At 43.9% G+C, this 13,062-nt stretch overlaps 1 protein-coding gene across 1 annotated transcript in view; it reads right to left on the bottom strand.

The window, feature by feature from the left end:
- catip (ciliogenesis associated TTC17 interacting protein) overlaps nt 1-13,062 on the bottom strand; it is an 86,391-nt gene that overhangs the window by 54,472 nt on the left and 18,857 nt on the right. The window contains exons 2-3 of the mRNA XM_043694601.2: nt 7,223-7,503; nt 3,471-3,656 (exon numbers count right to left, since the gene is read on the bottom strand). Coding sequence (XP_043550536.2) covers nt 3,471-3,656; nt 7,223-7,487 — 451 coding nt within the window. The 5' untranslated portion in view covers nt 7,488-7,503. The remainder of the gene's footprint in view (nt 1-3,470; nt 3,657-7,222; nt 7,504-13,062) is intronic.

The raw sequence follows: 13,062 nt of genomic DNA, 5'->3' as shown, positions 1-13,062 counted from the left end.
CAGTTCTGTATCCTAGTGGCTAGTTCTCCCTGTATTCCGTGAGATCTAACCTTGCTAACCAGTCTTCCATGGGGAATCTTGTCGAACAGATCGATCAGATCTGCCTCTCTGCCCTCATCAATCCTATTTGTTATTTCTTCAAAAAACTCAATCTCCTCAATGGATTCTAGCAGATTTGACAGGCATGACCTCCCCTTGATGAAACCATGCTGATTTTGCCCTGTTTTACCGTGCACTTGAAAACATTCAGAAGTCACAACCTTCACAATGGATTCCAGGATCTTACCCACAATCGAGGTTAGGCTAGTCGGTCTGTAATTTTCCATGTTTTGCCTTACTCCATTTTTAAACAGGGGTGTCAGGTTAGTGATTTTCCAGTCCTCTAGGACCCTTCCTGATTCTAGCGATTCCTAGAAGATTACCATTAATGCCTCCGCTATGTCTTTAGCTATCTCCCTTAGAACTCTGAGGTGTAGTCATCTGGTCAAGGTCATTTATCCACCTTCAGGCCATTCAGCTTTTCTCATGCTTTCTTCTTGGTCATGGCCACCATACTCAGCTCTGCCCCCTCACTTTCTTGAATCTTTGGGATATTATTTGTGTCTTCCACCGTGAAGACTGACATGAAGTAATTATTCAGTTCCTCAGCCATTTCCTTGTTCCTACTACTATCTTTCCTGCATCATTTTGGGCAGCATGGTGGCACAGTGGTTAGCACTGCTGCCTCACAGCGCCAGAGACCCGGGTTCAATTCCCACCTCAGGCAACTGTCTGTGTGGAGTTTGCACATTCTCCCCGTGTCTGCGTAGGTTTCCTCCGGGTGCTCCAGTTTCTTCCCACAGTCCAAAAATGTGCAGATTAGGTGAACTGGCTATGTTAAATTGCCCATAGTGTTAGGTGAAGGGGTAAGTGTAGGGGAATGGGTCTGGGTGGGTTGCTCTTCGGCGGGTCGGTGTGGACTTGCTGGGCCGAAGGGCCTGTTTCCACACTGTAAGTAATCTAAGTATTTTCCAGTGGCCCAATGTCCATTTTTGCCTCTCTTCTACCCTCTAAAGAAACTCTTACAGTCTTCCTTGATATTACTAGCTAGTTTACCCTCGTATTTAATCTTCTCCCTCCTTATTTCTTTTCTCATTGGTCTTTGTAGGCTTCGTAATCCTCTGGTTTCCCACTGCCCTTCATCATATTATATGCTTTCTCTTTTGCTGTTATGCTATCCCTGACTTCCCGAGTCAGCCATGGTTGCCTTATCATCCCTGTACAATGATTCTTTTTCTTTAGGATGAATCTCTGCTGTGTCTCCTGAATTACTCCCAGAAAGTCCTGCAAATTGCTGTTCCACTGTCTTTCCTGCTAGGTTCCTCTCCCAGTCAATTCTGCCCAGCTCCTCCCTCATGCCTTTATTCAGCCATAATATATTACCTCCAATTCTATCTTCTCCCTCACAAATTGCAGTTATGATCACTGCCTCCTAAGGGTTCCTTCACTTTAAGCTCACTTATCAGGTCTGCCTCACTGCACAACACTAAATCCAGGGAACTGCCTGTTCCCTAGTGGGCTCCACCACAAGCTGCTCCAAAAGGCCATCTTGTAGTCATTCCACAAATTCCTTTTCTTGCATTCCACGACCAACCTGATTTTCACAGTCCATCTGGATATTGAGATCCCTCACGATCACAGTAACTTTACCTTTCTCACACATCTCTTCTATTTGCGGATGTATCTTGCACCCCAGCTCCTGACTACAATTTGGAGGCCTGTAAATAACCCCAACTATGCTTTTTTTTTACTTTTGCAGTTCCTCAATTCTACCCACACAGATTCTATACCATCTGACTATGGTTCGTTTCTTACTATTGATTTAATTTTAATTGATTTAATTACTAATAAAGCAACCCCAACCCCTCTGCCCACCTGCCTATCTTTACAATAGGATGTACATCCTTGAATATTCAGCTCCCAGTCCTGATCCTCTTGCAGCTATGTCTCTGTGATACCCACCATGTCATACCTGCCTATTTCGATCTGGGCCACAAGCTCATCTACCTTATTCCCTATACTGCCTGCATTCAGATAGAACACCTTCAATCCTGTATCAATTATCCCTCTGCTCATTGTCATCTGTTTGTCCAGTATGCTTGAAGTTTGACTGCTAACCCTTTCCATACATTGTCCTATTTGTATGTGTGCTGGTGATTTTAATAACCTTTCCTGAGTTCTGCACTCTTGCCTCCTCCTCTAGGGTACCCTGAGGCTCTGAAAAGTTCTACTAAGTTTTACATTGGATAAACATATGGAACATTTGGATGAAAATGGAACAGTGTTGGATAGATATGCTTCAGATTGGTTCCACAGGTCAGCACAACATTGAGGGCCAAATGACCTGTACTGTGCCGTAATGTTCCATGGTCAATGGTCTCAAAATGCAAGGCGTCCTTTCTTTGATAGAGATCTGAATCAGGATTCTGCAACACTGGATTTGCAAATAATGGCTCTGGGAGAAGCAGGCTTTATTTTAGTCTTCGAGATCCCACAGTTTCTCCCAGTGTAGCAACATGGTTACAACACACCAAATACTCCAGCACTTTTGGCCTGTCTCTAATTGCCACTCGACCTGGCTGGCTTTCTCGGGTCATTTCAGAGGGCAGTTAAGAGCCAACACACATTGTTCTAGGTCTGCTGTCCAATATGTAAGGACAGCAGATTTCCTTCCCTAAAGGCCATTAGAAAACCAGATGGTTACATTACAACAATCAACAATGGTTGTCATTAAGCAAGCTTTTCATAGATTCTCATTAAATTAAATTTAACACATTTGAAACAAAGACACCAGCCTGTGTCTCTAAATGACTGGTCCAGTTACAGTACCACTACCCCATCACCTCCCTTCTTGTTAGGCAAGGGAGTCAAGAGTCATTGGGTATGATGGGAATCTAGAATCCAAAATACAAACTGATTAACCATGATGATATTGAATGGTGGAGCGAGCTCCAGGTCTACTTCTGCTCTTCCTTCATAAGCTTGTGTCATGTGGTTCTGCACCAAACCAGTCAGAACAGTATTCTTGGTCTGTATTGATCTCAGCCAGGGTACTATTAGTTGGCACTAACTCTGAGTCACAGAAAAATAATGAACCAGGATTTCTGTTCCTGAGTATTATCCAGTGAGCCTTTGGTAACAGACACGTTTTTTTCAGAATCTGACTTGTGCATTACTAACATCAACTGGAAGTTACTGTATAATAATTGGTGCCACTGAATCATAACACTATGAAGTCAAATGGCCTCCTGACTTCTCCAGACTAAACTAGCACATGAATAACTGTTAGAATGAAGGCGGTTTCCCAATGCTAATGGAAGTGCATGGTGGCTAAAGCCAATGTTTACAGGAGAGGAGAAGGAAAATTAGGAAAGAAAGACTGATAAACAGTTGAACTGTGTTATAAATTCAGGCATGCAATAGTGACTTACCTGAGATGGATGTTCCACATGGGATAGAGTCAATGGTTCCATGGCTGTTGGCATGAATATTAAGACATGGGAAACTATGATACAGGATAGGTTGTATGGTGACAGTAAATTCACCAATCTCTTTCCCTGCATCAGAAACCGTCTTCAGGGAGTCTGTGAAGTAAATATTGTTGAATTCCTCGGGCACTGAAACACACAATTCATCAGCAGTGTTATTAAAAATAGTCAAGACAGTGCTCTTCTCCTCAGGGGCATCTGAATTCAATTCCAAGCCCCTGAGTGAGACAACGGCATATTCCATTTCTGTGGGAAAATACAACAAACAATTGAGGGAGCTGGAAATCTGAAACAAACACAGCAAATGCTTGAGAAACTCAGCAGTCTGGTAAAATCTGTGGAGAGAAAATAGAGTTAATGTTTTGAGTCCAGTGACCCTTCTTCAGAGCTGTTCTTTAGTCAAAGAGTCATAGAGGTGTTCAGCACAGAAACAGACCCTTCGGTCTAACTCGTCCATCCTAACCAGATATCCTAAATTAATCTAGTCCCATTTGTAAGAACTTGGCCCATATCACTCTAAACCCTTCCTACTTATATACCCATGCAGATGATTTTTAAATGCTATAATTGTACCAGCCTCCTCACTTCCTCTGGCAGCTCATTGCATACATGTACCACTCTTTGCATGAAAATGTTGTTGCTTAGGTCCCTTTTAAATCTTTCCCCTCTCACCCTTAACCCTTCCCCTCTAATTCTGACTCCCCCAGTCCAGGGAAAATTTCTTGTCTATTTACCCTATCCATGTCCCCATGATGTTATAAACCGTTATAAAGTCACCTTTCAGCTTTCGACACTCCAGGGAAAACAGCCCCAGCCTGTTCAGCCTCTCCCTATAGCTCAAACCCTCCAACCCTGGCAACATCCTTGTAAATCTTTTCTGAACCTTTTCAAGGTTCACAATATCCTTCCTATTGGATGGAGACCAGAATTGCACACAATATTCCAAAAGTCCTGTAACCAATGTCCTGTACAGCCACAACATGACCTCCAACTCCTATACTCAATGTTCTGACCAATAAAGGAAAGCACATCAAATGCCTTCTTCACTATACTATCTACCTGCGACTCCACTTTTAAGAAACTATGAACCTGCGCTCCAAGGTCTCTTTGTTCAGTAGCAGAAGCAGAACCAAATAAATTCCAGAAGAACAGCACAGCAGCACTTCACAGGAGGCTCCAAAGTGCTGAAAATGTTACCTAGACGGGAGACGAAACATCTGCAAATCAACTTCCCTTAAACTCCATCTCCCACTCCTCAGTCCATTGGCCCATCTGACCAAGATCCTATTGTACTCTGCGGTAACCTTCTTCGCTGTCCACTACACTTCCAATTTTGGTTTCATCTGCAAACTTAATGACTATGCCTACTATGTTCACATCCAAATCATTTATATAAATGACAAAAAGCAATGGACCCAGCACCAATCCTTGTGACACACTGCTGGCCTCCAGTCTGAAAAGCAACCCTCCACCACCACCCTCTGTCTTCTACCTTTGAACCAGTTCTGTATTCAAATGGTTAGTTCTCCCTGTATTGCATGTGATCTAATCTTATAACCAGGCCCGCATGAGGAACCTTGTCGAACGCCTTACTGAAGTCCATATAGATCACATCCACCGTTCTGCCCTCATCAATCCCATTCGGTATTTCTTCCAAAATCTCAACCAAGTTTGTGAGACTTGATTTCCCACTCACAGAGCCATGCTGACTATCCCTAATCAGTCCTTGCCTTTCCAAATGCATGCAAATCCTGTCCCTCAGGATTCCTTTCAACAACGTCCCACCACTGACATCAGGCTCACTGGTCTATAGTTCCCTGGCTTTTCCTTACCACCTTTCTTAGACAGTGGCACCACGTTAGCCAACCTCCAGTCTTCTGGCACCTCTCCTCAGACTGTCAATGATGCAAATGTCTCAGCAAGGGGCTTAGCAATCACTTTCCTCGCTTCCCACAGATTTCTAGAGTACACCTGATCGGGTCCAAGACATCCAGCACCTCCTCCTCTGTAATATGGACATTTTTTTCATCTATTTCCCCACATTCTATATCTTCCATATCCTTCTCCACAGTAAACACTGATGCAAAATACTTGTTTCGTATCTCCCCCATCTCCTGCGGTTCCACACAGAGGCTTCCTTGCTGATCTTTGAGGGACCCTATTGTCTCCCTAGTTATTATTTTGTCTTTAATGTATTTATAAAATCCCTTTGGATTCTCCTCCACCCTACTTGCCAAAGCTATTTCATGTCCCCTTTTCGCCCTCTTCACTGGACTCAAATTGTTAACTCTATTTTCTCTCCACAGATGTTGCCAGACCTACTGATTTTCTCTAGCAAATTCCTACTTCAGATCTCCATCAACCACACTTCTTTGTTTAATAAAAAAAAAGATAGTTTTCACAGACGAAATACCAAGTTGTGCTTCACCTGCACTTGGAATGTATAATTAGGACAAGCCTTACTCTTTATCTAACCCCATGCTGTCACTCTTCTGGTATTTGATGAGGTAGCTTTACTCTGTATCTAATCTCATACTGTCCCTGTCCTGAAGTGTGTAATGGAAACAGTGTAGAGAGAGTAGAGGGGGATCCAATGTATGCTGTACCTATCCTGGGAATGCAGAGGTTCTTTACTTTCAGTTTAAAAGAGTAGAGAAGGCCTTACACTGTATCCAACCCCATGTTGTACATGTCTTGGGAATGGTTGATGGGGACAGAAGAGGTGGCTTTACTCTGTACCTCACTCTATTCTGTACCTGTGCGGGAGTGTTTTTGTGAAGATAGTGTCGAGAGAGTAACATTCTACATCTAATTCCATGCTGTACGGGTCCTGTGAGTGTTTGTTTGGGATGGTGTTGAGTGAGCTTTACTGTATATCTAATCCCATGATGTACCTGTCCAGGGGGTGTTTTATCGGACAGTGTTCAAGAAGCCTTACTTTTAGTTGAAAAGAGTAGAAAGAGCTTCATTCTATATCTAATCCCATGCTGAATCGCTCCTATTAGCATTTGATGGGCACACTGTAGGGGCTTTACTTTCAATTTAAAAGAGGAACTTTACTCTACATTTGCCCCCATACCGTACCTTCCATGGGAGTATTTGATAGGGACAGTATAGTGGAAGATTTATTTTCACTTTAAAGGCATATGAAGCTTTACTCTGCACTTAAATTCCATGGAATGGCTGCACTGGAAGTGTTTGACCGGGCAGTGTACAAAAGGTCAACCATATTCCTCTGGAATCGGACCAGACCAGGTAAAATCGGCAGACTTCCTTCCCTAAAGGACATTCGTGATCCAGATGTTTTTAAAGAAATAATCAACAGTAGTTACAAGGTCACCAATAGGCTAGCTTTTTATTCCAGAATTTTTTTTTTAGTTAATTCAAATTTCACTATCTACCATGGTGGGATTCAACTGATGTCCCGAGAACATCTGGATTGCTAGTCCAGTGACATTATCACTACAGTACCACCAACCGAAATGTTCTGCTTTGTGTACACAGGACAAAACTGGGCAATTTTCCAACCAATTGTCAGGTTGATGTTAATGGTGTGTCTTTACTGGAACATCTTGGCTCGGGGCATGGCTCGTTCTGGAGCACATATTTTCAGTGATACTGCCAGGTTATTGTCAGTGCCCATAGCCTTTGGTTTACATTAGGATCAGATTCAGCTCTGGAAATCAAACACTTACCGAGCGAAGCCAGGAAATGAATAGCTTCTTGATTGGCTGTTGGCAAAGGCTCTAGTAGTCCTGAAGATTGTGAGAGGGTCTCCGTCACAGTCTGAACTGGAGATGTCAACGCTCCAGGCATACCCGGAGATTCAATATGATTCAGCTCATTCGGGGAGTTTTTCAGCTCTGAATTTCCGAGCTGTCCCGAGGGTGGTGATATTCCTGAGGATAATGCCTCAGTGGCCAATTCTCTTGAGGAATCTGGGAATTCTGATGTTGACATCTCGCAGTGTGCTTCCCTACAAAACAAAATGAAAACCTCAGGAGGATGAAGACACATGTCTGACTCGTCTAGCTAAATTAAATAATTAAATCTTAAACTCTCATGAAAGCATTATTGCATGTCTCTCCATCCCTGAAAAGGACATGTGCCCTTCACACTTGCTCTCCTTTGTAGAAGGCACTGTTAAACACCAGGCTCTGTATCTACAGTAATTCACTATTGCCCATCTGCTCACCAGAATGAAACAAGTATGCTTTATTAAAATTTGTTTCTGGAATGAGGCTAAAAGGATTAAAAACAAATTGCACAAACTAGGTTTGTAATTGTTTTGTGTATTCATTCCCAGAATGCAGGCTTTGCTGGCTGGGCCAGCGTTTATTGCCCATCCTAATTGACCTTGAGAAGGAGTGCTGAGCTGATGTCTTGAACTACTCAGTCCATTGCATAGTGCTGTTGGGAAGGGTGTTCCAGGATTTTAAACTAGTGGCAATGAAGGTATGGCAATACAGTTCCAAGTCAGGATAGTGTGCGACATGGATGGTAACTTGCAGGTGGTGATGTTTACACATTTTCCTGCCCTTGTCCTTCTATGTGATAGAGGTGCAAGTTTGAAAGGTGCTGTCGAATGAAGATTGGTGGGTTAATCTTATAGATCAGGACTTCTCAAAGTGGGAACCGTGACTTCACATGGAGTCACAAGCTCCATGGCAGCAATGAATGCCATTGACCCTCTGCTCTCCCATGTTCTCTTACTTACCCACCCTCCCCTCAAGTTGCAACAATTTTCATGACTTGAAATGGGGTCCAGTGAGGAAGAGTTGGGAATCATTGTTATTAATCATACACATTGCTGTCTTCGTGCATTGGTGGTGTAAGGAGTATACGTTAAGATGATGGATTGAGTGCTAATCAAGTGGGACACTTTGTTCCAGCTGGTACTGAGCTTCATGAGTATTGTTAAAGTTGTACTCATCCAGGCAACTGAGGAGTATTCCATCATACACCTGTCAGACTTGGGGTTTCAGGAGCTGAATCACTTGCTACAGAATTCCAAGCCTCTGGTCTGCTCTTGCAGCTCCTATATTAGCATTTACATGGCTGGTCTGGTTCAGTTTCTTGTCAAGACACTGATGGTCGGAGATACAATTGACTGCAAAGGTTAGATTTTCCTTTGTTGGAAATGGTTATTGTGGCACTTGTGTGACATGCATCTTATGTGCCATTTATCAGCCTGGATGTTTTCCAGGTCTTGCTATTTATGAATACAGATGATTTCAGTACCTGAGGAATCTCAAATTTTGCTGAACATTGATCGTTGCACAATGGACATCCCTACTTCTGACCTTTTTGATAAATAGAAGGTTATTGATGAAGCAACTGATGATTGTGGACCTCAAACATGATCCTGACAAGCTCCTGCAGTGATGGTTGAATCCCCAAACACCACAACCATCTTCACTCATAAAACTCCAACGAGTGGAGAACTTTCGTTCTGGTTTCCAGTGATGTCACTTTTGCTCGGGCTCCTTGATGCCATATTCAGTCAAATGTTTCATTGATGACAAGGGCAGTCACTGTCATCTTACTTCTGGACATCAGCTCTTTTGTCCATGCTTGGAAGGTGGAAGGTTTAATTGTCTGCCACTATGCATGACTCAATGTGGTACAGTTGGCAGACCTTTGAGCTAATCCCATTGTTTGTGGGATTGCTTTTTCCTTGTCTATTACATGCTGCTCTCACTGTTTGGCATGCATGTAGTGCATGAAAGTTGTAGCTTCACCAGGTTGACACCTCATTTTTAAGTTTGCCTGGTGCTGATCCCTTCTACACTGTTTATTGAATCAAGGTTGCTCCCCTGGTTTGTTGGTAATGGAACACAGATGTATCTATCACAGGCAGATGGTGAGGACAAGGTTAAATATGTTTTTCCCTCTTATTGTTTCCCCACCAGCTGCAGACTCAGTATATCAGTTATATCCTTTATGACTCTGCCAGAGTGTTTAATACCAGTGTTACTGAGCCATTCTTCATCACTGGCATTCAGGTTTCTCACTCAGAGTACACTCTGTGCCTCTTTCAATGCATTCTCCAAACTGTGCTCAGCATGGAGAAGAACTGAATCAGCAGCAGTGGACGGTAATCAGCTCTCTTGCCCTGATGCTATAAGACTTCACGGCACCTGCAGCCAATGTTGAGGAGTGCCAGGGCAACTCCTTCCTGACTATATGCTACTGTGCTGCAATCTCTGCCCAATCTGTACTGTTGATGAACCCAAAATTAGCACTTTGTCGAGTTGACAGGGCTGTACTGACGTTTTGGTTTTATTGCTTACTGTTGTTTCTCTTGCAGTTTGATTCCACTGGGTGCTGGATTAGTGGTGTTGGAAGAGCACAGCAGTTCAGGCAGCATCCGAGGATGCTGCCTGAACTGCTGTGCTCTTCCAGCACCACTAATCCAGAATCTGGTTTCCAGCATCTGCAGTCATTGTTTTTACCTAGTTGATTCCACTGGGTGGCTTGCTGGGCTATTTCTGAAAGCAGTTAAGAGTAAAACACATTGCTGTGGGTGTGAGAGCAGGTAAGGGCACAGATTTCCTTCCCTCAAGATGAAAGATTGTTTTGAAAGTAATGACAGTTTCATGGTCACCATTATATTGTATTTTGAATATCAGAATTTTTTTCTTTTGGTTTATCAGAACAAATACAGGAAATTAGAAACTGCTCTTCAATGTTAGTATACTGGTTGGGAGCTGGTCCAGGCTGCTGGATCACAGTTTCCCTTCCTTCTGCTTTAAAATAGGTACAGTTGACAAGACACCATCCTTGGGCTTCAGAATGCTGACAAGATCAGGCAGAGGTTTCTTGGAGCTGAAACTGTGTTGCTGGAAAAGCGCAGCAGGTCAGGCAGCATCCAAGGAGCAGGAGAATCGACGTTTCGGGCATGAGCCCTTCTTCAGGAATCTGTAGAGAGAGGAAGAGAGCTTCTTCAAAGAAGGCATCCTTGCAAGAGGATTCGCAGTAGGTTAAGATCTTCTAGGAGAAAGTGAGGACTGTAGATGCTGGAGATCAGAGCTGAAAATGTGTTGCTGGAAAAGCGCAGCAGGTCAGGCAGCATCCAAGGAGCAGGCGAATCGACGTTTCAGGCATGAGCCCTTCTTCAGGAATGCTGCCTGACCTGCTGCGCTTTTCCAGCAACACATTTTCAGCCCCGATCTCCAGCATCTGCAGTCCTCACTTTCTCCTAGAGGTTTCTTGGATCCAATTTTACCAATTTGGACTCAAAGTGGGGGAGGGTCAAATACAAATGGGCCAGCTGACACAGACATGACCCTGCACCGCCAAAGGTGAGGGTCAAATGGTCCAAAGAACACCTCTCCCATCCCAAAAAGGGGAGGCTTAAAGACCTGGGAGCAACTGGAATGGCTGCAAAGGGAAAAGGAACAGTGACAGAGGGAGAGAGAGAGGGACCAGCTTTTGGTGCTGCATTCACTGAAACTAAGTGTTAACTCTTTGTGGTCTGGTTTGAATGCGCCTTTATTCATTGGCGTTTAAATGTTGTGTAATATTTGTGTTTTTGTTCCCTAGAGCTCGTGATCTGGGAATACCTTGAACTTAGTTTATATTTGGGGAATATATTGTACATTGAAAGTGTGATGTATCAGTTTGGAACATGCATGGTTAATGTAATGCCCTTTAAAGGAAATATCAGTGGTTATTAGATTACATTCCCTACAGTATGGAAACGGGCCCTTCAGCCCAACAAGTCCACGCCGCCCCTCTGAAGAGTAACCCACCCAGACCCTATATTTACCCCTGACTAATACACCTAACATTATGGACAATTTAGCATGGCCCATTCACCTGGCCTACACATCTTTGGATTGTAGGAGGAAACCCCACGCAGACACGAGGAGAACATGTAAACTCCACACAGTCAGTCACCTGAGGCTGGAATTGAACCCAGGACTCTGGTGCTGTGAGGCAGCAGTGTTAACCACTGAGCCACCATGCTGCCCCGTGCTTATGTAAGTCAAAAAATCTGCAACAAAATGTTGCTTTAAAAATTGGGTCATAAAGCTTGGTAAAAATTTATCTCTTGGAATTGGAAATTATCACGTTTGGAATTTCATTTTCTGGCCAGAGTTAAATTCCAAATATTGTTTTAACACATGAGTAAATCTTTAATTCAGGAAGATAAGATTTGCTCATTGTAACTGGAATTTTGGAAATGCAATTCTCTTTAAATAAAATTCTGATGAAACTGATATCAAGGAGTTTTAAAAAGGAGAGTGTAATCTAACAAAGGAAGTGGGTTTTCCCTTTGTCAATTATAACACACATTTCTATATAGGAGGAAGAGAGATGGTTGACATAATTACATCCAGGAGTTTTCAATCCACCCCTTAAACCACTACTAATTAACCTATTCTGCTTGAAGTGGAATGGGTGGATGTTGTTTTGTTTTTCAGTGAGTGAAAGATACTGAAGGCTTTCACAGATGGCTATGAACTTCTGAACCTGTCTGTAGACTTGCAACACATTATGGATGAGGCATCCTCAACCCATCAAGCCACTTGGTAAAAACAATGACTGAGATGCTGGAAACCAGATTCTGGATTAGTGGTGCTGAAAGAGCACAGCAGTTCAGGCAGCATCCAAGGAGCAGCAAAATCGACGTTTCGGGCAAAAGCCCTTCATCAGGAATAAAGGCAGAGAGCCTGAAGGGTGGAGAGATAAGCTAGAGGAGGGTGGGGGTGGGGAGAAAGTAGCATAGAGTACAATGGGTGAGTGGGGGAGGGGATGAAGGTGATAGGTCAGGGAGGAGAGGGTGGAGTGGATAGGTGGAAAAGGAGATAGGCAAGGTAGGACAAGTCCGGACAAGTCATGGGGACAGTGCTGAGCTGGAGGTTTGGGACTAGGGTGAAGTGGGGGAAGGGGAAATGAGGAAACTGTTAATGTCCACATTGATGTCCTGGGGTTGAAGTGTTCTGAGGTGGAAGATGAGGCGTTCTTCCTCTAGGCGTCTGGTGGTGAGGGAGCGGCGGTGAAGGAGGCCCAGGACTCCCCCTCCCACTCTGCTGAGGACATGGAGGTCCTGGGCCTCCTTCACCGCCGCTCCCTCACCACCTCATTTCCCCTTCCCCCACCTCACCCTAGTTCCAAACTTCCAGCTCAGCACTGTCCCCATGACTTGTCCGGACTTGTCCTACCTGCCTATCTCCTTTTCCACCTATCCACTCCACCCTCTCCTCCCTGACCTATCACCTTCATCCCCTCCCCCACTCACCCATTGTACTCTATGCTACTTTCTCCCCACCCCCACCCTCCTCTAGCTTATCTCTCCACACTCCAGGCTCACTGCCTTTATTACTGATGAAGGGCTTTTGCCCGAAACATCAATTTTGCTGGTCCTTGGATGCTGCCTGAACTGCTGTGCTCTTCCAGCACCACTAATCCATCAAGCCACTTGTTAACAACACGTCTCAGTGTTAGAGAACTACTGCAAAAACATTAAATGCGTTGGGTATCAGGAATTTCAATGCAGAAAAATTGTTGGTGGCTTTGGGGGAGGAAA

The sequence above is a fragment of the Chiloscyllium plagiosum genome, unplaced genomic scaffold (genome assembly GCF_037043375.1).
Source record: "Chiloscyllium plagiosum isolate Xiang-an unplaced genomic scaffold, Cpla_swu_hap1 HiC_scaffold_7, whole genome shotgun sequence".
Lineage (NCBI taxonomy): Eukaryota > Metazoa > Chordata > Chondrichthyes > Orectolobiformes > Hemiscylliidae > Chiloscyllium > Chiloscyllium plagiosum.
This window is presented reverse-complemented; position numbering and strand designations above follow the sequence as displayed.